We start from the raw sequence: 21,113 nt of genomic DNA, 5'->3' as shown, positions 1-21,113 counted from the left end.
TCTGTGGGTTTTCCCCAGGTAAATCTAACCAGATGAGCCCCATCATGTGGATGACGGGACAATGCTCTGCTGGTCCTTGGATGCTCCTCTGCAGCTGCTTTGCTACCTGCCTGCCGCCCCAGCGCTGCTCCTCCATCCTTGAGATGAGCACAGATTTCCATCCACATCCCAACCCTGTGGCAGCAACTTCTGGTCTTTAGGAGCACAGTGAGGAGCAAATAAGAAGGCATCAACATCCCAAGGTAGGAGCTGCTCACACTGGGCCTTTTACAGCCCCACGTGAGCAGTCGTCTCTCCAAGAGCAGCACCTGCATTCACTTAGCAGCTTTCTTAGGCAGCAGTCCAGCATGCCAGAGCCTCCCATTTCCTGGCCCAAATTTGCCCCCAGCCTTCAGCTGATCTCTGCTGCCAGCCCTGGGCTTGGTTTTCAGCCCCAAACCACCTGCAGCCCATCTGGAATCAGGCTTAGGGCTGCACTAGGGCAGGGGGATGCCCTGGAGGTGGGCAAGGCTCTGCAGATCCCTGCTGGGTAAGGGGTCTGTGTAGATGCTCCCCACATCCACGTGGGCAAAGCATCACCCCCAAGCCCTGCTCTGCCCCAGTGAGAGGGGAACTACCCCATAAGAGATTGGGGTACCCTGTGCACCCCTCTTGCCAAAATGGATGCGGAAAGGAGAGCCGGCACGGGAGGGTGAATCAAAAAGGCGCTTTAATCAGATTTATCCGACAGATCCGGATCTCCAAATAAATAGATTTATCAAAACAGAATAAAACAAGAAACTGGGGATAAATACGTGTACCCAAACGACCTGAAAGTCCCCCAAAGCTATTTCCAGTCTGGGGGAGAGCGGTGCTGCTGCACGCCCTCCTCTCCGCGCTGCAGGAATGGCCCTGTTTGCCCTTTGGGAGATGCTCCTCCTGTGAATACAGCCCAGAAGATAGTCTGTAGGATATAGATAAATATAGAGCATAATGACACGCTTCGTTAGTGCAGTGTTTGGAGTCTCGGAGCCAGCGAGCGGCGAGTGCTGGAGGTTACATTCTTGCAGGGGGGACAGGGGATAGAAAGAGGTGGTAGCAGTGATTGGATGGCACCTCCCCCACCCCCACACCATGAGAAGCAGTGTTGGGGCTGTTGGACCTCAATTTGTGCCACCACCCCATGATCCTGGCTCCCCCCGCAACGGTGTCAGCAGGTGGGTCCTCCAAAAAGAACATCACCGAGTGACCTGCAAAGAAAGGAAACAGCCCGAACAGAGCACCCGAAGGAGCTGTGGGTGCCCCTGCTCATTGCAGGGGATTTGGACCAGACGGCCTTTAAGGCTCCATTCCAACCCTTCTATGACACTGTGAAACAGGAGGAAAGACCCAAGATTTTTCAACACTCTTTGGGGGGTATTTGGCCAAAAAAAACATTTGCAGATCACAGGGCCTCCAAGAAAGGAGGCAGGGATCCGTCTTCTCTCCTTGCAGGTCATCACAATGCCAGCACTGCTCCGAAGCAAGGTCCCATCCTGTTCGGTCGCTGGCTCCATGTGCTCCCAGAAATGCCTCCTCTCTTCTCAATGCACTCCTCCTCCTCTGCCCACCCGGCTCCTTCAGCAGCAGGGGACACGATGGGCTCCTCCAGTCCCACGGAGCACTCCGAGGGACGTCACGTTGCGGTCGGGTTTGGTTCATCTGCTGGAGCTGCTGCCCTTTACACTAGTGTATCTCTTATTGCTGTGCCAGTCTATTGAATAATGCAACTTTTTTTTTTTTTCGTATATATGTGTAGGTGTGTATGTGGGTGTGGGTGTAGATAAATCAATAGCTAGGTTAAAGTTATTTATTATTATTATTATTTTTTTTTTTACAAGTTCTTTGTTTCTTTCTCTGGACTCTCTGTCATCCTCGGCTCTGACGTCTGGGCTTGGAAGATGTTCCAGTGACCTGGGTGAGCAGAGATGAACACTCATTAGCACTCACCCTCAGTAACTGGGATCAGGAAAGCCCATATGCCCCCTGCATTGCACCCACTGCACTTGGAGCCCCTGCTGGGGCAGCCCATCAGCAGCCCTGTGAGCTGCTCCTGGGCTTTGCCAGCTCACAGCTAGAATGGGTCTGAGGCTGAGAGATGCTGAAGGGTTTTGGTGTCTCCCACTGGAGCGCCAGGGGATGGCTCATGCCGCAGCCAGGGATGATAGCTATCCTCTAACCCTTAGCCCATAACCACTATTCCCTATCCCTTATCCTCTATCCCCATCCTCTACCTTCTACCCTCTATCCTCCATCCCCTATCCACTACTCCTTATCCCTTAACTTCTATCCCTTATCAACCATCCCCATCCTCTATCCTCTGCTCCCAATTCCCTAACATCTTCCTTTTCCCCCCATCCCCTCTCCCTTATCTGCTCTTCCTCACCCTCATTCCCTGTTTCCACACTCTACTCCCATCCTCTCTCTCCATGCCCTATCCCTATTCCTTATCTTCTTTCCCCATTCCCTTTCCTTTATCCTAGAGTTGGAACTGGACAGTCTTTAAGGTCCCTTCCAACCCAAGATGTTCTATGATTCGATGATCCTCCATCCCTTATCCTTTTCCCCCATCCTCCATCCCCCATCCACTATTCCCTATCCCTATCCTCTATCCTCTAAATCTCACCCTCCTTCCTCCACCTTCTTTCCCTCATCCCCTGTCCCCCATCCCCTATTTCCTATCCCCTCCTTGCTCCAGCTACAATTCTACTCTCAAGCAGGGCTCCACAAACCTCCCACAAAGCAATTAACAGCCCCATCAATTACATTTCTAGGGTCTCCCTGGCAAAACACTCTCTGCAAATCAAAAGCACCACCCCAAACACAGGCACTGATCCCCCCAACCCCTCCCCTTTTTCCCCTGAAGACAGCATTGCCATGCACCCCACCGAGATGCTGGAGGAAGCTCAGACCCTTCTTTGCATCCTCTATGGCTGGTTGACCTCCCCACAATCCCAATGAGAGGCAGACCCCGTTCCAGTGGGGAGCCCAACCTGGGAGCAGGGACTTGAAAATCCCACAGTGCTTGGCCAAGAGGTGCTGACTCAAGTGGGGCTGGAGGTGAAAACCAGCCTCCACCCACACCATCACTGGGTGAAGTGGTTCGTAATGGGCAGCTAATTCCCTGACCCATGGGTGCTGAACAACATGGGAATGGGCTCAACCCCAGCCCGACCCATTAAACCCTAACACAATCCAGGCAAAGAGGCAGCCAGTGGGGAACAGCACGGCACTTCCATTCTGCACAGGCTCTCTCGGCATGTGCACCAGCATTCCTGCTTTCTGTAACATTTACGCACATCCAAGAACATTAAGAATGATTTTTAAAGATATTTCAGAGTTTATTTCTTTCAAATCCCTCACATAATTTTGCTCCCCGCCCCATCACACCAGCCGGATCAGATATAAAAACCAAACAGTTTTACGGGCTTTGGAGGGATCTCGCCTTTGGATTTCACAAGCCCACGTCCACTTTTAGAAAGCTGGCTGCCCTTTGCAATCCCATAAAGTGAAAATGTGACTGCTGACCGAGAGCACGGGGTGGTGGGACCAGGCAGAAGGGGTGGGCAAGGGGACTTTTTACCTTCGTTCGTCCTGGTGACCAGCCTGAAGTTCTGCGCTTCTTGCTTGAATTCCTGCTTGCTGATCCTCTTGGTTTGGATCAAGTGAAATATCCCTGCAGAGAGAAGCACGGGGGCATTGCTGTAGGGCTGTAGGGCTCAATGCAGCTCTGGTGCACACCTCCACCCCCTCCTGACGTGCAAAACCCAAGGACACAGGCTGCGGGGTCCACCAAAACCCACCAAGAAGTTGAGATGCCCAGTGTAGGACTGGGAGAAATCTCTTTTCCAAACTGCACTGGAGGAGCTCTGATCTCCCTGAAACCTTCACAGGAATAAAGCTGGGATCAATGGGATCCCGTATCCCTCTCCTCTTCGCTCGCTCTCCCCACGCCACTCACCCAACGGGGGTCCCCCCATCCCCTGCTGCCTCCTTTTTATAGAATCATACAGTTGGTAAAGACCACTCAGTCCAGCCCTGGAAGCAGCCAGGACCAAAGTTTTTCCATTCCCTTGCCCCCCGAGCCCTGAAACTTCTCCAGGACAGGAAACACACGGCCGACCTCAGATGGATATTTCAGCCCACGCCAGCACCGTCCCCTTCAGGGGATGCCTGAGTCAGATGTCTGACACGAGAAAACCACGCATTTAGCAACGGAAGTGACCTTTCCGTGGGATTAGGGGTCAGGATATTCATCCCCATACGGGAGCGTGATGAAGGGGGCAGCTATGCGGGGCACATCCTCCCCACGTCTCGCCCAGCTCCTTCTCGCGTGCCCCACATCGTGCCGATGTCTGATGTCACTGCCCTCTGTTTGGGTAAGAGACCTTCCTGCTTCCCAGCAGCGGTTACACATAGGGGGAGCGTGTGATGGATGGGAACCGGCGAGTGATCCGCCTGAGCGGGATGTTGCAGAGTGCGGAAAGTTAATACGGGAAGTCTAATGCATCGGGAGAAATATGAGGCTGGGTTGGGCTATTAATAAGCCCCGTAAGTGGGTCGGGAAAAGGAGTCCTACCAGTAACAAAAGGAGACGCTGGATGGAGATAATAAAAGCGTTAATGACGCAAGAAAGGCACAAGTGTTCCATAAATCCTGCTGTCTATACTTAGAACGGAGCGGGAGGGCGTGCTCGCAGCCCTGGGGGTGGTGAAGCGCTTCCCACCAGTAACCAGGAGGTTGTTTTAAACAAGAGCCACGAGAGATAAACATCGTTTAATCGACCGACCTGGATAATTTACACTCGAGAGCCCCCGGGGAGCTGGCTGAGATGTGTGGCCTCTGGATGGTCATTTCTGACACATGCCAGGAGCTGGGGAGCTATGGAGGAACGCGGATGTCGAGTCAGCACTCGCAGGGGGATCAGAATAGTCTGCTCTTGCTGCCCGTGGAGTCATAGAATCATTCAGGTTGGGAAAGATCTCTGGATCATCCAGTCCAACCGTCCACCTACCACCAATATGGCCCGCTGACCCATGTCCCTGAGCACCTAAACCGGGTCTGTAAGTAATGGAAAAGCCAACACGGGATGGAGCTGGTGAAGAATGAGGATTGTGGGTGGAGAAGGCTGGGAAATGCCATCTCACAGCCAGCAGCTCCTGCCCAGCAGACCCTGGTGTGTTGAGCTTAGGAGGATGAGATGGAAGGAGGCGGTGGGGCTGCCTCTTCTCACCTCTCTCGGTGCTTTATGCATTGCCTTAGGGCAAAAAGCAGATAGATTCTAATACCACAGAGTGCAAGGAATGAGCTAACAACCAGACCATCTCTGAGGCAGCAATTCTCCTTTCCTGACTTTGGAGATGTAGGGGAGAGAGATAGGCTCTGCCCATCTTAAAATGGGTGAATGGGATGAACTGCTGCTATTCCTCCACTGACTACATGGGGATCCACCGTGGCTGCTGAAATGTGGCACCTAGTGCCACACTGGGGAGTGAAATGAATCTCATTCAGGAAACTGGTGTCATATTTTGCTAAATCGTGGACAAATCAGTTATTTCTAAGGGAATATTCAGGAGCTGGACTCGGTGACCCTTACGGGTCCCTTCCAACTCGGGATATTCTGTGAGTCTCTGAAAGTGGCACCAGGCAATGTCCTCACCCGTGTGCTTGGAAGCAACCAGTAGACGTGTGGCTGAGCCAGAGAAGATGGACTCGATGATCCTTATGGGTCCCTTCCATCTGTGGACATTCTACAATTCTACAATTCTAAGATGGTAAATGAGATCCTAACAAGAGACCTATGATGCCTCAGCGGGTGGATGGAGATGCAAGTATGGTGTGTATGACACAAAGGAAAGAGCTTTAACCAGAGCCCCGTGCTCTGTCTTGGGCTCTTCAGTTTTAGAAAAGCACAGAGAGAATCCAGAGCAGAACTATGGGAAGGACCAAAGGACCAGAAAATGCTGATGTCTAGGAAAGACTGATTAAAGGGTGGAGGAGACGACACGGGCTGGAGCTGATGGCATCTTCGAAAGCATCAGAGGAAAGGAGTCTGCTGTCCCCAAACACCCAAAGCAGAGAGAATTCAAAGGCAGGAGCCTCCCCTACAGGGAGGCTCCATGTTGGGAATAGTTTTCCTTACAGAAAGGGTTTGTGGCTCTGGAAGAGATTATATGGACCATAGATTTTCCATGACAGGAGATCTCCAAGCGCTCACCAGAAGAGAGTACACCCAGGTGGGGGTGGATCCCCAGAGCCACAGATTTTCAGGATAAAAAAGGATCTTTGGGTCACTGTCTAATCACAGCCTGCTGGAGTGAAAGAGGTGCATGGAGCATTGCACCTCCAAGTACAGGAGGCAAAGACAAGCCTCTGAACCATGCTGGTCTCTTTCTGATCCCATCCATTCCATGTTGTCCACACTGCCTGCAAAAAAATTGCTTCTCCAAAACATCAGAAAGTCACATTTCAAACCTCCTGAACCATTCAGACCCCTAAAATTGCAGGGAAGCCCCCACTGTGACTCATGTAGGAGCACTACCAGGGAGATGGGTAGAGCTTTGGGCTGGGTGTTGCTGTCGGTTTCTCTTCTATTTCAGTGCCTCGAGGAGGAAACCATCCCAGCACAGAAATAGAGGAGGCCACGTAGGATGGTAAGCCCATACAAAGGCAGATGGACAGGCTCCAGGCGTGACTTGCAGGCTCTTTGCTCCACACACGCTGCTCTGTTGGTAGAGTGATGGACCATGGAGAGGTGGAATCCATATGTGACTGAGCTCATGCTCTTTCCCAATAGTAACACTTCGCTCTGCCAAGCAAAAGAGCTGTGTTGGCCTCGGGGACAAGGGCCTCCCCTGTCCTTGGCTGGCAGGGCTTGGGAGCTCCGTGCAGACGTGAAGCTTTTGGCCTCAGAAGGTGGCAAGAAGGTTTGGGTGGTGACCTCTGCCAAGCAGCGAGGAGCGGAAAAGGGGGGGGCCCAGACAGTGCAGCTCAGCTGTCCTCCAGCTACAAGGTGCCATTGTGAAGGAGGCTTCGCTGTGCTGGGGGAGGATGGGGAGAGAAGGAACGTGGGGGACGAAGGGGGGTGGGTGGGAACGTAGTGGCAGCCACAGCTCCATCTCCGGAGGTATTTTCTCTGATTAATACCCATGCACCCACCCGAGGTGGCTGGGAAGACCATAGAATCATGGAATCCTTAAGACTGGAAAAGACCTTTCAGATCATCTTGTCCAACCAGCCACCTACCACCAATATTGCCCACTAGGGCAATAGTCTCAAGAAGCCTTGGAACAGCCCCAAGAGGGCTGAGAACAACTTTAGGGTGTGAGGTGAGACACCTACACACCCAGGAGAGCAGAATATATGTCTAATGGTGTCCAGAAGACACTCAGCTCCATGCTCTGAAGGTCGCTGTGTCCACAGGTAGGGCACAACTAACCTAAACTGCCCAAGGCATGAGTTTTTGCAAGTATGTCCAGTGAAGACTGAAGACTGGGATATTGTTTTGGGCACCCAGGCCCAGGAGAAACAAGATACAAAAATCCACAGGACTACACAGCTTGGGTGGAGACAGGAGCTCCCCTGGTCTATGAGAGTGTGGCACAGCTAGATGTACAGTGAGAGACCAAGAGATCAGTGCTGTTTGATAGATTCTGTACTGTGCTCTGCTGGAGGAGGCACCAACCTAACATCCCAAACCACTTTTCCAAAAAACAGGCTGGGGCAGCTCATCTTCCCTGCATGGAGCAATGCAAGCTTTGTTCCCAGCAGTAGGTGGATCGGGAAAAAGAAAGGGCAAAAGCAAAAATACAGAGTGACTACAATATATATGTTTTTAGTTTTCCATACGTGTTTGGCATGAAAGCAAGTGGGTTTTGAGGAACAGCCCCACAGCCTCTGCCTTGTTTGCCAACGTAGAATCATAGAATCATTAAGGTTGGAAAAGATCTCTAAGATCATATTGTCCAACCATCGACACCTAGTCCAGCCATCCAAGATGCCACGCCACTGGATGGTGTTACAGCTTCTTGCTGGATACACTGGGACCAAAAGTGGTTTCCAACCCCATGTCTGCATGCGACAGCAGCAAAAGAGTGCAAAAGGGGGGAATAGAGAAGCCGGCCTGCTGTCAGCAGGTTTCGACTTTGTGGGCATGGTGGTGATGGGTTGATGGTTGGACTTGGTGATCTCAGTGGTCTTTTCCAACCTTAATGATTCTATGATTGGAAAGCACCACAATTCCAAGCAGGTCTCCATTGCTGGCTGACTTTGTTATGGGACTCACCTTTAATCAGCTTCCAGTTATAGATTTCCACCTCTTCTGCGAGCTCCTTCTCGACTGCGACTGTCCGTAGGATCTCCTTGGAGTTCTCAGAGCTTGGTGGCACAAACATGTACACCAGGACGTGGTTGGGGTTCTTGCCACATCGCTCAGTGATGACTTCATCAGTGGGTTTGACTCTGGTTTCTGGGCACAGAGAAGAACAGTTTATTAAATAGGGCAAGAGCAACACGAAGGGGACGGAAGAGGTTCCTGGGAGGTTGGAAGAGGCCATCTCAGCACTCAGAGAAAGCTCAGACCTGGGGTTGGATCCCAGCAGGCACAAAGCATGTGCATCAAGGCTGGAAGCAAAGGGAGGGATTGATAAAGGGGGATGTTGGTAAAGGGGGATGTTGGTAAAGGGAGATGTTGGTAAAGGGAGACACTGATAAAGGGTCTGTGGAGCTGCTCGCTCCCACAGTTTTGGCTCCCCTTGGTTTTAGCAGCCCCTACACCAGCAGCGGTGGGGCAGGGTGATTTTCTCCACCTGGATCCCCTCTAACCACCACCTTTGCACCCACATCACACAGCAAAGCCCAGCCTTCCCGTCTCTCTTCCATCCCAGAGAAGCAATGTCAGCGAAGCAGAGGGATGAGCCCGCAGCACAGGAGCCAGCACTGCGGCCGTGCTGCCTGGGCACAGCGCCCATTCCAGCCCCACGGGTGGGCTCAGCCCCAAACTGAGCCCCCTCCCCACGCAGAGCTCCTTCGCGTTGGTCCATGCATACAGCGATGAGGACAACGTCGCCAGGACCCTGTGTGACTTCTCCGACACCCTCGGGTGAAGAAGAGATGCTCATTTTTTGTTGTTGTTGTTGTTTCTGGAGTAATGAAGAATCCCCCATGGTTTTGGAAGGAGATTTATTGCCTTTGGTTGTGGTCCTTGGAACGCAGAGGAGCTCAGCTGAATTTAGCCTTGTTCTCCCTGTCGTTTTGGATGCTGGAGCTTTTTACACTACTCGAAAGAAAGTTTGGCTATAAATAGAGGCGTGGGGTTTATTTTAGTAGGACAGTTATTTTAGGCCTGATTCTGCTCTCCCCATGCTTTCTGGGGTGGTCCTGAGCTACTCTTTGTGCACATTGGTAGAGAGGGAATGGAAATCCCAAGGTGAAGGAGTGCAAAGCAGGGATTTTTCAGCAGTTCAATTTTGCAGCCCCAGCGTGACCCAAGGGGACAACCAGAAGCCACTACCCTCACTCACTCCTGTCACCATGGGGTCTGGGTGCAGAACCCCCATCCCTCAGACTTCACCTGCGCCAGGCTGCTTTTTGCATTGCTCACGGCAGCCCCACATCCACACCCAGTAAGGAGCCACATGCTCTTGTACAACGGGTATGTAACAGCCTCAGAGCTTTACACCAGAGCCACTTGGTGGCCAGCAAGTCAAGGAGGAGGAGGAGGAGGACGGACCCTTCTGGCCACCAGCTCTCCCCGCACCAATGGTGGCTGTTTCCCGACCAGTGCATCGCAGCAGTTTTCCTTTTGCAAGCAGAAAGCAGTCAGCACTTCCCTCCAAGCTACAGTGTACAGAGGAGCAAGAGGAGGACAGTCATGGAAACTGCCTGGAAAATGACGACGGCGAAACCGCCGTGCAGTGAAGCAAAGGACAAGCATGTAACTTGGCTGAGCATTGTGTGTGTGTGTGTGCGATTGCTATCTATGAGTACTGGAAAGTCACTTTGGCTGGGTCAGAGTGTTTAACTGGAAATAAATGAAGTCTGAAGAGCAGACGAGAGATCCCAGCAGAGAAAGTTGTAGACTTTAAACCAGAGAGACCTTCTATAATGGGAATGCAAGACTGGAAAGGATCTGCTCAGTCATCACATCCCATTCCCACCAGGCACCATGTCATAAATCCTGCTCATAAACATATCAGAATTCTTATTAAAACAAGCTGAGATTCTGCCCTTCGCTCCCCAGGGGAGGCTGTCCCAGCACCTCCATGCTTGGCAGGGGAAAACCTTGAAAATCCCAGCTGAGATTGTTGTGCAGCCTGTTTTGCCTCTATCCCTTAACCTGACAACGTCCCTTGCCTGTTCTCCTGGTGAGACCTCTACATTAAGGCATACATCCGAGAAGATGACCCAGCAATTGCCACATCTGCAGCCAGGCTCAGGTATCTTTAGCCTCCCTATGGAAGCAGTGGGTTTTCCAACATCTGAACATCTGATACAGAATGATAATACGGAGAGGTATAACCTAGAGAACATTCTCCATTGGAAGCAGAGAAGATCTGATGCCTGCCACATTTTTACCAGGACTGGGGTTGTGGATACACAGATTTTCAAAGACCAGGAAGCAGCTGAGAGACCCCACATCCATTGAAAAAAAAGAAAGAAAAGAAAGAATGAAAAGAAGATGTCCTCTTCACCATGTCCCAGCCCCAGGACCAGCCTTGCTCCACCTGGCTCATCCCCATGGCTGTGTGGCCAGCCCTCCTCTTCCAGGGATGAGGACCTCAACTCCAGCTCAACCCAAACCATGGGTGACACAGCACCTAGAGAGTGTCCTTCTGATTTCAGACTGCCACAGTTTAACCCAGTAACTTTTGTCCCAAAGGGAAAATGCCCAAAGTGAGGGCTGGAGAGCAGACTGAGCCCTCTCCCCTCCCTACCTGTCTGAAGGCTGTTAGCACGTGGCACTTTGGACATCCTTCTCCATTCTACAGCCACTTGACACACGCAACATTTTGGGATCGGTTTCATCACCTCGGTTCAGTCCAAGACAGACTTACATCAGTGTGTGCTCTGCAGAGCTCACCTGGCATGAATTCAAGCCCTCAGTGAGGTGAAACCCTATCCATCTCTATGCCCGGGGCTTTAAACCAAAGCATGAGGAAGGAAATGGAGGACAGCTGCAGGAGCAGGTAGGATCTCACATACCTGGACATATTTTACAGCATTTCCCATCTACTTTTTCTGGAGAGTCACACGGATACTCCTTGGGGCATGTGATCTTCTGGCAGTCCTGGACACCGTCCCTGCAGGTGCACAGGATGCAGGGCAGGAGCCCATAGAGCCGGAAGACAGGGTGCCACACTTCTCCATGGGAATAAGTCTTCCCGTTGTAAACACAGGCTGGAGGAGAGAGAAAAGCGATGCCAGTGGGAATAAATCCTCCTTCTCTTCATACATCCAAGGCCTGGTGGAGCTCAAACAGTTTCATCATCTCACAAACAAGTGGCCCTGCAGCCTTGAGGAGCATGACCCTACAGCCTTGAGGAGCACGACCCTACAGCCTTGAGAATCATGGTCCTGCAGCATTGAGGATCATGACCTACTGATAGCACGTCTACCTGCAGAGTGACATGGGGACATCGCAGACACCCCAACCAGGAGGTGCCATGGGACATGGGGACCAGGCTGCAGGAGGCGGAGGCTGCTGGGGTCAAGTAGGGTTATGGGGCAGCTGTGGGCAGGAGCTCACCTGTCTCCTGGCTTCTATGAGTCCAGGGTCCCTCCACAGCTTCCACCAGCACCAAGCACAGTGAAGAGTGCCACCTGCTGACTTTTACATGCAAATTTTTGGAGGTTCCAGAAATTTGCTCCAGGGCTTCACCTCCAAAGACTGGAAAGAGCCCTTGTGGAGGCATGGTACTGGAAGAGTCCCCAAGAGGAGAAGGGACCCATCTCCTCCCTTTTGGCTCTATGCAGTTTCCTCCCCATCTTTGCCTTCCAGGAGGAAGCCAATGGCACCAGGATGGACCCGTCACACTGAAGGTAGGTGCAAGGAGGAACCTCCCCCATCCTCCTGCAGCAGAAAGACCATGGAAGGACCATGTAGGGTCTTTCAGCTGAACACCTCCCTTCCCAGGTCCCAGGTCTCCAAAACACCCCAAGGTTTGGCCTTCCTCCAGTCCTGGAGTTGGAGATTCCTACAGACAAGGGGTTGTGAACCTAGGGTCAGGGCCACCAGGGCTGAGATAGCAGGGTGGGTGGGAGAGCTGGGGGGTCAGTGTTGGAAAGCTGCTGCTGAAACAGTTTCCCTGGAGCGCAGAGTCCTGGAGAAGGCAATTTAGGAGATATAGAGACCACCTGGTCCTTCCCCTTACCTTTCTTGTGCTTCTCTTTCAAGACAATCTTCACGGTGGTGCCACCTCCCCCCTTGGGTTTGAAGCTCCTGGGGATGAACTCCAGAGAGGAACTGAGCATGGTGGATGCGGTGGCTCCAGGCGGCTTTCTGCCTGTCGCTTCCCCCAAGCACTGGTCTTGCGAGTGCCTCTGGGAATAGTCAGAGAAAACAAGAGGACTCAGACCCAGGTGGTTTGGTTGTTCTCACTCCATGCTGCAAAAAGCCGCAGAACGGGAAGGTTCAGAGACTGCAGGGATGAGCAATGAGCCAGGAGCCATCTCAGTGCTGTTACTGTCTAAGGAATGATGAGCAGTTAGTCCCAGTGTCCCACACTGGTGTCCTCTGTAGGCTGCATGTGGGTCACCTTCTCTCATTGGGGCAGCACCAACACAATACCTACACCCAAGACAATACTTACATGGTGTTTGGGGTCCCAAATAGGTAGGGAAATGAGCAAATGACCGAACCAGGATCAGAGAGGTGAGGATGGGCCGTATCCTGCCCTCTCACCTGGCTGGCAGCAGGAGCGTTGGCAGTTGGCAGGAATGAAATCCCTGGAACATCCCAAGAGGAAAGTGCTGGGACAAGACATGCAGTACAAAGGGTCCCCTTGTGTCTATTTTGGAGGTTTTATAGGTGGTGGAGGTGTGACGCTGGCGTTTCACCCAGCAGTATGGAAAAGGGAAGGGCCAGGAGCTGTAAGTGACCTACTCCCAAAGAGCTGGCATGGGCTGCCCAGCTCCGAAATGTCACCGTGAATCAAGTCTGGGCAGCCAGGGAGTCACTTTTTCCTTGCTGGGGCTGCTGATACAAACAGCCTGGGGAAAGCGTGCTCATGGCCAGCTCCAGTGCTGGAGGTACAAATGGGAGGAGAACACCCTTGAGCTCGGGGGAAGAGTAAAACCCAACATCTGAAGCAAAAGCTCTCAAAGAGAGATTTGGGCCACATGACTCCATGGGTAAGGGCCACATATGACTGTCAGTCACATATGAATTTCTCTATTCAACTCCTTCAGCCATTTTAACCCACTGGCCAGCGAAGAGGAGAAGTACCCAAGCTTTCCAGTTCCCACAGGTCTTCTGCTCTTCCAGGGACAGCAGAGATGCTCTGGAGGAGAGTACAAGAGTCCTTACCTGGTGCTTCGAGGGCTCAGCCTATGCTGATAGCCCTCACCTAAAGCCAGCTCCCAAGCACAACTCAATTGCAAACCAAGTGTCAGTGGTTCTACTGCCCATGGAGATGGCTGCCCTCATGCTATGCGTCATTTCTTGTAAAGCTTATTGCCAAGGGCAAATAGCTTTCATTGAGATGTTTAATGGGGCTGTGTTAGAAGAAACAAACCGAGTTTTAAAACGTAAATGTCACGTACAACACCTCTGTTTAACTGCAGGGGTTCCTCTTCCTCAGACTTCTCATAGGAGCCATCTGCAAGGAAAAAGCATGGTCCAGTGAAATGCTGCAGAGATGGATGAGGATTTGTTCACTGGGGTCCAGATGACTGAAAGCAGCTCTCTGCAGGATGCCGGCCCCCCTGTGAGCTCTGAGAAGAGCAGAGCTTTGCAGATGTGATTCACACCACCCAAAGCAAATGGGACCGTGGCTTGCCTGTGTTACACCCCAAAAACCCAAAGAAAACGAGAGCATGGCTTATCAGTGTCACACCCCAAAACCTGAAGCAAATGGGAGCATTGCTTGTCTATGTCACATCCCAAAACCCCTTTTAACCCCACTGACTGCTAAAAAGAACTCAGCTCCATGAAAGGCAGGACCTTGTGAACTGCTGAGAGTAGGCGGCATAAAAACACCTCAAAGGTTAAATACGAGGTGATGGAGATGATCTGGCATTAAAAATAAACCCAAAGGCATTTCAAATGGAGCGCTGAGTCAATGACATGCTCCAAGTGCAAGGGTAGCTCTGGTGGTGCCCACAGCTCCACGAATTCTGCTTGCTTGGCGTCCCACAACCAACTCGATCTGGACGAGGCTCTGGTTTTCCCAATGTGTACAGTGGCTGCAAAGCACTGTAACATGCCTGGTGCTCATTTAGGGCTTTCTGTAGGACCTGAGCTCTTCTGAAAGGATGCTGCACCAGAGCAAAACATCCACGTTCTGTTCGGAGCAATCTCTTTGCTTGTGGTGAGGTCACCAAAGCAGTACAAATGCCACAAAACCTAGCAAAGAGGGGCACAAATTGCAGGAGGGGACAGTTTCAAGCAGGCACCCACAGGTCACTCTGTGGCCACGGTCAGGATGTCACATTTCAGCTTTATATATATTTCTGGTATTGGGATTAAAGAGTCGTTCGATGCAGTGAACTTAGCAAAGTGTGAATCAGCCCATTCACTCTTGAATTGGTCTCATCCAGAGATGTGGATCTGGATTTCTCCTCCTCTTCCTAGGTGGGAGTTAGGGGAAAGAGCAGCCAATTTGAGAGTGAAACTCAGCCAAGGCCATGCTGCACTGAGGTGGAAGAGGACTCTTGTCCAGGCTCTGGTTATCCTGGAAACTTCCCCAGGGATATAGCCGCATGCACCACTCTTGATATATGGCCCATAAAACTACATCTATCCTAGTGGGCAAGTGATCTGGAGGACATTGATCTTCCATGCAGGTCACATCCCTTGCATTATGCAGCAAGGGAGGGACAAAGAACTCAGCCCTGGCCAATGTATGGGCTGCAGGGAGGTTGGACACGACTACGTGCTAGAGAGGAAACATGGGAGAAAAAAGAGGAACTCATGTCTTTTGTTTCCTGGTGTGACTTAGACATAGCAAGTGGCCTGATTTACAAGACAGATTTCCAAAACCCTTCTGAACTTCCTTGAAATAGCTCTTGTCAAGTAGTGGCAACCCTGTGCCCCCAGTCTTTGCTCAGGAGCAGCTCCTCTTACCTTTGCAGACCTGGCAGCAGGAGTCTGGCACGCTTAGGGGATTGGAGCACAGCAGCTCTGGGCAGGTCACCAAGCCACAGTAAATCTGGCCTTCCTAGGAGAGAGGAGCAGAAATATATATATTGTCAGCATTTCCGATGTCCAGACAGAGCTGTGTGTCCCCAGCGTTGGGGTGCCAGCACTTCTAATTGCAGATCCAGCATAAATCATCAGCACCCCAGTATCTCAAGTATCCTCAATCACCCAATGACTGAATGCTGAAAATCTGCTCTTGCTGCTCTTCGGCCTGCAGGACATGGCATGGTGGTCCTCTCCTAGTAAGGATGGATCCCATTGCCAACCCACATGCTCACAAGTGGAGGGGGTGGATAGGGATAGGTAGTGCTCTGATCTCAGACACCATGAGTGCTATCAGATCTGGAAGAGCCACCACAGATCTGCAAACTCTGCATAACACCAGCTTAGACTGACACGAGAACCTGCTCCCTAGTACAACCCAGGACAAGGACCTGGAGGAGATAGGTGGAAAGGGGAATCTCAGTGCTGAACCCAGAGCTGGCTCCACCTCGCAGCTCTGCCCTCCCCTTGTGTTGAGTTATTCAGTAACTCCTGAACCAAGCACACAAAGACACTGGACCAGGAGCTATGGATGGACAATCAGGTGTGGGCTTTCCTCCACTGGCTTGGTGGGTGGTTTGGAAAAACAATGAGAAGCTGAAAACCATGGGGCAAGGCCAGTATTGATGTTCATGCACCCTAGTCCTACACTGGTCAATGGAATTGTAACTTTTGCTGCAGGGATGAGGTTTTGCTGCTTTGCAGAAGGATTGAAAAAGATGTCCAGCAGTCCAGAAGCAGCCAGACCCCATCAGCAAGGCTCTCTTCTCCAAGCTGCGATGCTCTCCAGGGCATCACCGAGCTCTTGGTCAATGGAAAACAAGGGGTTAACCAAGATGTCCTCGGAAAACCAAATCACAGCAGCATCGACCATCCAAAAGCCAAGAGACAATGCAGGGGACACTGAGAGGAGTCAGGAGATCTGGTGGATCGCATGGAAGTCACAAACCAAAGCCTTCAGGAGCATCCATGGGGTCCAGACCTACAGGGAGCAGGGTCTGGCCACGGGGGCATGCTCTTCCTTCTCCTTTTAACCAGCAGGTCACAGCGAGGACCTGCCCTGGGTGGGAGAGAACACGTCATACAAAGCAGGGTTTCAGCCAGGGGCTCTGGTCTCAGGATGCTTTTCGAAGCCATTTCCACCAGCTGTTCACGCAGCTGTTCTAACAGCTGAGATCAGACACAGCCCTGCAAGACCCCACCACTGCAGGGCTCCACGGTCATCCTTTTATTTTCTGCTTCGTATCCAAGGCATTATGCTGCCCAATAAACAGAGCTGGAGCGAGAGCCAGTGCCTCCAAGAGTGACAAGCAGGTCTGTGTGTCCCCACATCTGGGGATGGTGGGGTCAGACAGCAGGGCCAACCAGGCACATAGGGTTGGATTGAGGGCTCCTTCCCCAGCATTTGTCCCCATCAGAAGGTGGGCTAGCATCCAACTGAGGTCAGTAAGAGAGGAACCAGCCTCAAAAGCTGTATAATTTCTAAGTGGGAGCTTTTGCTCTTTCCACCTGGCTTCAAACTTACCAAGCACCAAAGGCTCAGAACAGGTATGCCAGATATGAAGGCTAATGTACCAGCCACTCAGCACCAGGGCAGTAGCCACCAGGTGCATGCTCTTGGCATGATGCAGTGATGTGGGGTGGGGTCTCTCACTCCTCTTTCTTTCCTGGACAAGATTAGCCTAATTCTTTGCTGCAAGCAGAACACAGAACAGTGGAGCCTGGCACCCTCCAGGGCTCTGTGTGACAGCTCATGAAAGCCATGCTTGTGCCACCCTCTTCTTTTTGATGGCAGTATCCAAGTCCAGCAGCAGCACTTCTAAGCCTCCTTCCTCAAGGAGGAGGAACCCCTCCACCCAGCTCCCGACACTCATCTCCGGGCTCATGCAGCCCCATGCTCTGCACACCTTCACCATCACCTCTGGCCAGGCTGCTTTGTGCATCCCAAGTGAAGTTTGTCACTTTTTGATGGATTTTTTGCAGGATTCCAGCCTGTAGGAGAGGGCAGAGCGGAGCAAGCCCTATCTTAGGACATGGCTGGAGGGTCAGGGAGGAGGGATATCACTCTGGTGTTGGTAGAGAGGAGGTAGATAGACAACTCCACAGTGAATGCCCCAATCTCTCTGCCATCATCTCCAGGATGAACTCCAGCACACAGGGCAGGAGCTCTTCCTAGAGGCACCATGACACTCCAGCACCAGTGGTTGGGAGTCACTAAATCACATCCAGAGCTCAGCTCCCCTCCACACCAGGCTCATCCTCCCAGTAATTCCTGAGGCCCAAGAGCTGGCACCTCATGGCCATGTAACCTCACAGGCAGGATGAGCTCTCCCAGATCCTCTTTGCAGCAAACCTCATCAACTTTACAGCAAATTCTTGTGCAGAAAGGCTCCTGGCTCTCCTTTTTCAAAGAATCATGGAATCATTAAGGTCAGAAAGACCACTAGGATCATCAAGTCCAATTGTCAACCCTTCCCCACCATGCCCATTCATAGAATCATATAGTCATTACGGTTGGAAAAGACCTCTAAGATCCTCAAGCCCAACCCCAGCCTATCCCCAGCATAACCACTAACCACGTCCCTCAATGTCACATCCCCACAGTTCTGGAACACCTCCAGGGATGGTGACCCCACCAACTCCCTGGGCAGCTTGTGTCAGTGCATTACCACTCCTTCAGAGAAGAAATTTTTCTTAATATTCAACCTGAGATGTCTTGAGACGTCTCAGTGGGGAAGGTGGGATAGCTGAATGCTGTACAGACCATCCTCCATCCTCTGGGACAAAGCTTTGCCCACTGTCCACCCTAAGGAACCTTAGCCTAGGACAGGTCCATGGATTTCCATCAACCAAGTGGTGTGACCAGATGTTCAGACTGGTTTCCTCAGATCGCTCCTGCAGAGCTTTTTGACCCAGCAGGATAATTGCAGACCCCAAGCCCTCCCATCCCACAGGCTCGTCGCTGGCTTACAGAGCAGCTGCACTGCACACACTGGTTGGGCTGGCGGCTGGGGAAGAGCTCACTGGTGGTGAACATCTCGCCTTGCTGGTACGTTGTCCCATTGTACTGGCAGGACCTGACAGGTGCCCGGAGACCAGAAGGGGAATTTGGCTCTGGAATTGGGAATAAGAGAGCAGAGAGGTGAAAGCCAGCCCCTGCCAGCTTGGATGATCAAAAGAATTCCCCCCAGCCCAACCCCAAAGGGCAAGGTTCTTTGATACATCGCAGTTGTCATGAAGAAGTGATCGGGGCAGTGCATGGCTTGTGGGGACTTAGGTGCCCAAAAGTTTTGGAGAACGGAACTGCCCTGACCACAGTGAGCACATCACAAAGGTTAAACCTGGACAAATGTTCACTGTTAGCTAATTACCCTTGGGAGAAGCCATTTGCATAGAATCATAGAATTGTTTGAATTGGAAGAGACATTTGAAGGTCATTTGTTCCCACGCCCCTGCCATGAACAGGGACATGCACAGCTCAGTCTCTTGCTCACAACCCAGTCCTTTTCATCTGACTCTGGATGATGTTGGAGATCAGCACATCCAAGGAAGGAAAAAGATAAAAAATTTTGTGCAAAATCTTCAAAAAAAAGTATTTTTCCTGTAGCCAGCACTTTTTGTGGGCAAATGATCTGCTTCGTGTGCTGACTTCTGACTTGTCACTGATCTGTGATCTGATATTTTATCCCTACAAGGCTTCTCAGGGTAGGGGGAACTGAAGAAAGTGATTTGTTAAAGGGTCCTCTTACATCAAAGTGACATTTCTGGGGAGGCAAGAGCAATGTAGACAGCCTGAGCTGCCACTGCTGCCGTGACCTCAAGAGTAAGACCAAATCCAGCATCACTGTGCAGCTCCTTGAGCACTCAGGTGATGGCAATGGAGCTATGTCCTAAACAGCTGTGAGCAAGACCCAAGCTATACCTCAGTTTCCCTGCTTCTTTGCTATGAAAAACCCAGGAGAGTACAAGGAGCTTGTGTGTCCCTGGCACAGCACGGGCATGGTGGCCACAGGGAGTGACTCACCTTCTCAAATGAAGTCCAGTCATCAACCCATCAGCACCATGCCCACTCCCGGAGTCATAGAATCACAGAACTGTTAAGGTTGGCAAAGACCTCCGAGATCCCCAAGCCCAAGCCCAACTCACCCTCACCATGCCCACTGACCATGTCCCTCAGTGCCACATCCCCACGGTTCTTGAACACCTCCAGGGACAGTGCCTCCACCACATCCCTGGGCAGCCTGTGCCAAAGCTTTACCACTCTTTCGGTGAATAATTTTTTCCTTATCTCCAAACAGAACGTCTCCTGGTGCAACTTAAGGCCATTACCTCTTGTTCTAAAATTCCCCTTTGCTCCTGTCATTCCCTCCCCATGGGACGGCCCCGTACCAAGACACCGTGGGCAGCACTGCTGGGGGTCCGTGACGGAGCTGGCGCATTGCAGAGTGGGGCACTGGATCCGATAGCACCTGGTGTTGCCATTCTGGGGAGAGACAAGCGTGATCCTTTCAGCTGCACGTTTACTCCACAAGGAAAGAGAGAGCTTCCCAAAGCTGCCCCTTTCTTGGACTTTCTCTAGGGGAAGAGGATGTTGCATGATAGCCCCTTTAGCACGACAGATGGTGCTGGTGGAACTCAGCCAACCGAGGCTTCACAGATTCATAGAATATCCCAAGTTGGAAGGGACCCATAAGGTTCATCGATCCAGCTCCTGGCTTGCCATCCTCAGCTCAGACACACTGCCAGCTGATGGTTTCCTCTATCATCACCAATGAGCACTCACAGTCCCAGCACAGCCTTGAGCCACCTCCACCCACAGCCCACCAGCGCTGCTGAGACAGCTCCCTCACAAGGTCAACCCAACATCTATAGGGGATACAGGGCTTTATCAAAAGCAAGCATATTTATCTAATGAAAAGGGTCTTATCTTGTCAAATTAGACACCGGAACCAGCTGGTAATGTCCGGGTTGCTACCTCTTATGGCAGTGCACGTGGGACATACCTCAGAGCAGCTGCAGCGGATGCAGTACATCAGCCCCTGAGGCTCCAGGTAGGGGTGCCAGCTCTCACCTGGGCTGTATTTCTTGCCATTGAAGTCACAGAACATATCAGGCCCTGAAAGCCAAAAGGGAGAGGCTACGTGAGAGAAGGAATGGCCCTCAGGAGAGCTCTCCTTCCTCTGCAATGAGCAGAGCAAGGAAGGATCAGTGGCTTCACGCCATCACCCGTGAGTAGCTGATGGTCACACCCCATCCACCCAAGCCCAAGGTGAAGACATTCATCAAAACCTTTTTTTTTTTTACTATAAAGTGTTTCTTTAGGCTGGGACCCATCTGACCAGATGGGAACTCCACTGTACATGCCAGACTGCCTTTGCAGGCAAGGAACAGAATGTGTGCTGTTGAAGCACAAATTAGCATTGTACCTCTAAAACAAGTTGGAAGAAATGCTCATTTGAAGGTGGACAGGTGTTTGTGGGTTGATGCAATGAGATGGAATTTCCCCCAGGAGAACCAGATGGACTGTGAGTGGTGGGGAAGGGAGGAGAGTCTTAGTTTGGGAGAGATTTTCACTATTAAAAAGAAGAGGAAGAAGAGGAAGAAGAAAAGGAAAGGAAAGGAAAGGAAAGGAAAGGAAAGGAAAGGAAAGGAAAGGAAAGGAAAGGAAAGGAAAGGAAAGGAAAGGAAAGGAAAG

The 21,113-nt window shown here is 51.6% G+C and overlaps 1 protein-coding gene across 1 annotated transcript in view; it reads right to left on the bottom strand.

Moving 5' to 3' along the window:
• CHRDL2 (chordin like 2) overlaps window positions 693–21,113 on the bottom strand; it is a 37,649-nt gene continuing 17,228 nt past the window's right edge. Inside the window, 10 exon segments of the mRNA XM_021384150.1 lie at window positions 693–1,932; window positions 3,602–3,694; window positions 8,303–8,485; window positions 11,221–11,415; window positions 12,390–12,558; window positions 13,780–13,835; window positions 15,302–15,395; window positions 18,390–18,532; window positions 19,808–19,901; window positions 20,422–20,534. Coding sequence (XP_021239825.1) covers window positions 1,853–1,932; window positions 3,602–3,694; window positions 8,303–8,485; window positions 11,221–11,415; window positions 12,390–12,558; window positions 13,780–13,835; window positions 15,302–15,395; window positions 18,390–18,532; window positions 19,808–19,901; window positions 20,422–20,534 — 1,220 coding nt within the window. The 3' untranslated portion in view covers window positions 693–1,852.

Source organism: Numida meleagris, chromosome 1 (genome assembly GCF_002078875.1).
Source record: "Numida meleagris isolate 19003 breed g44 Domestic line chromosome 1, NumMel1.0, whole genome shotgun sequence".
Lineage (NCBI taxonomy): Eukaryota > Metazoa > Chordata > Aves > Galliformes > Numididae > Numida > Numida meleagris.
This window is presented reverse-complemented; position numbering and strand designations above follow the sequence as displayed.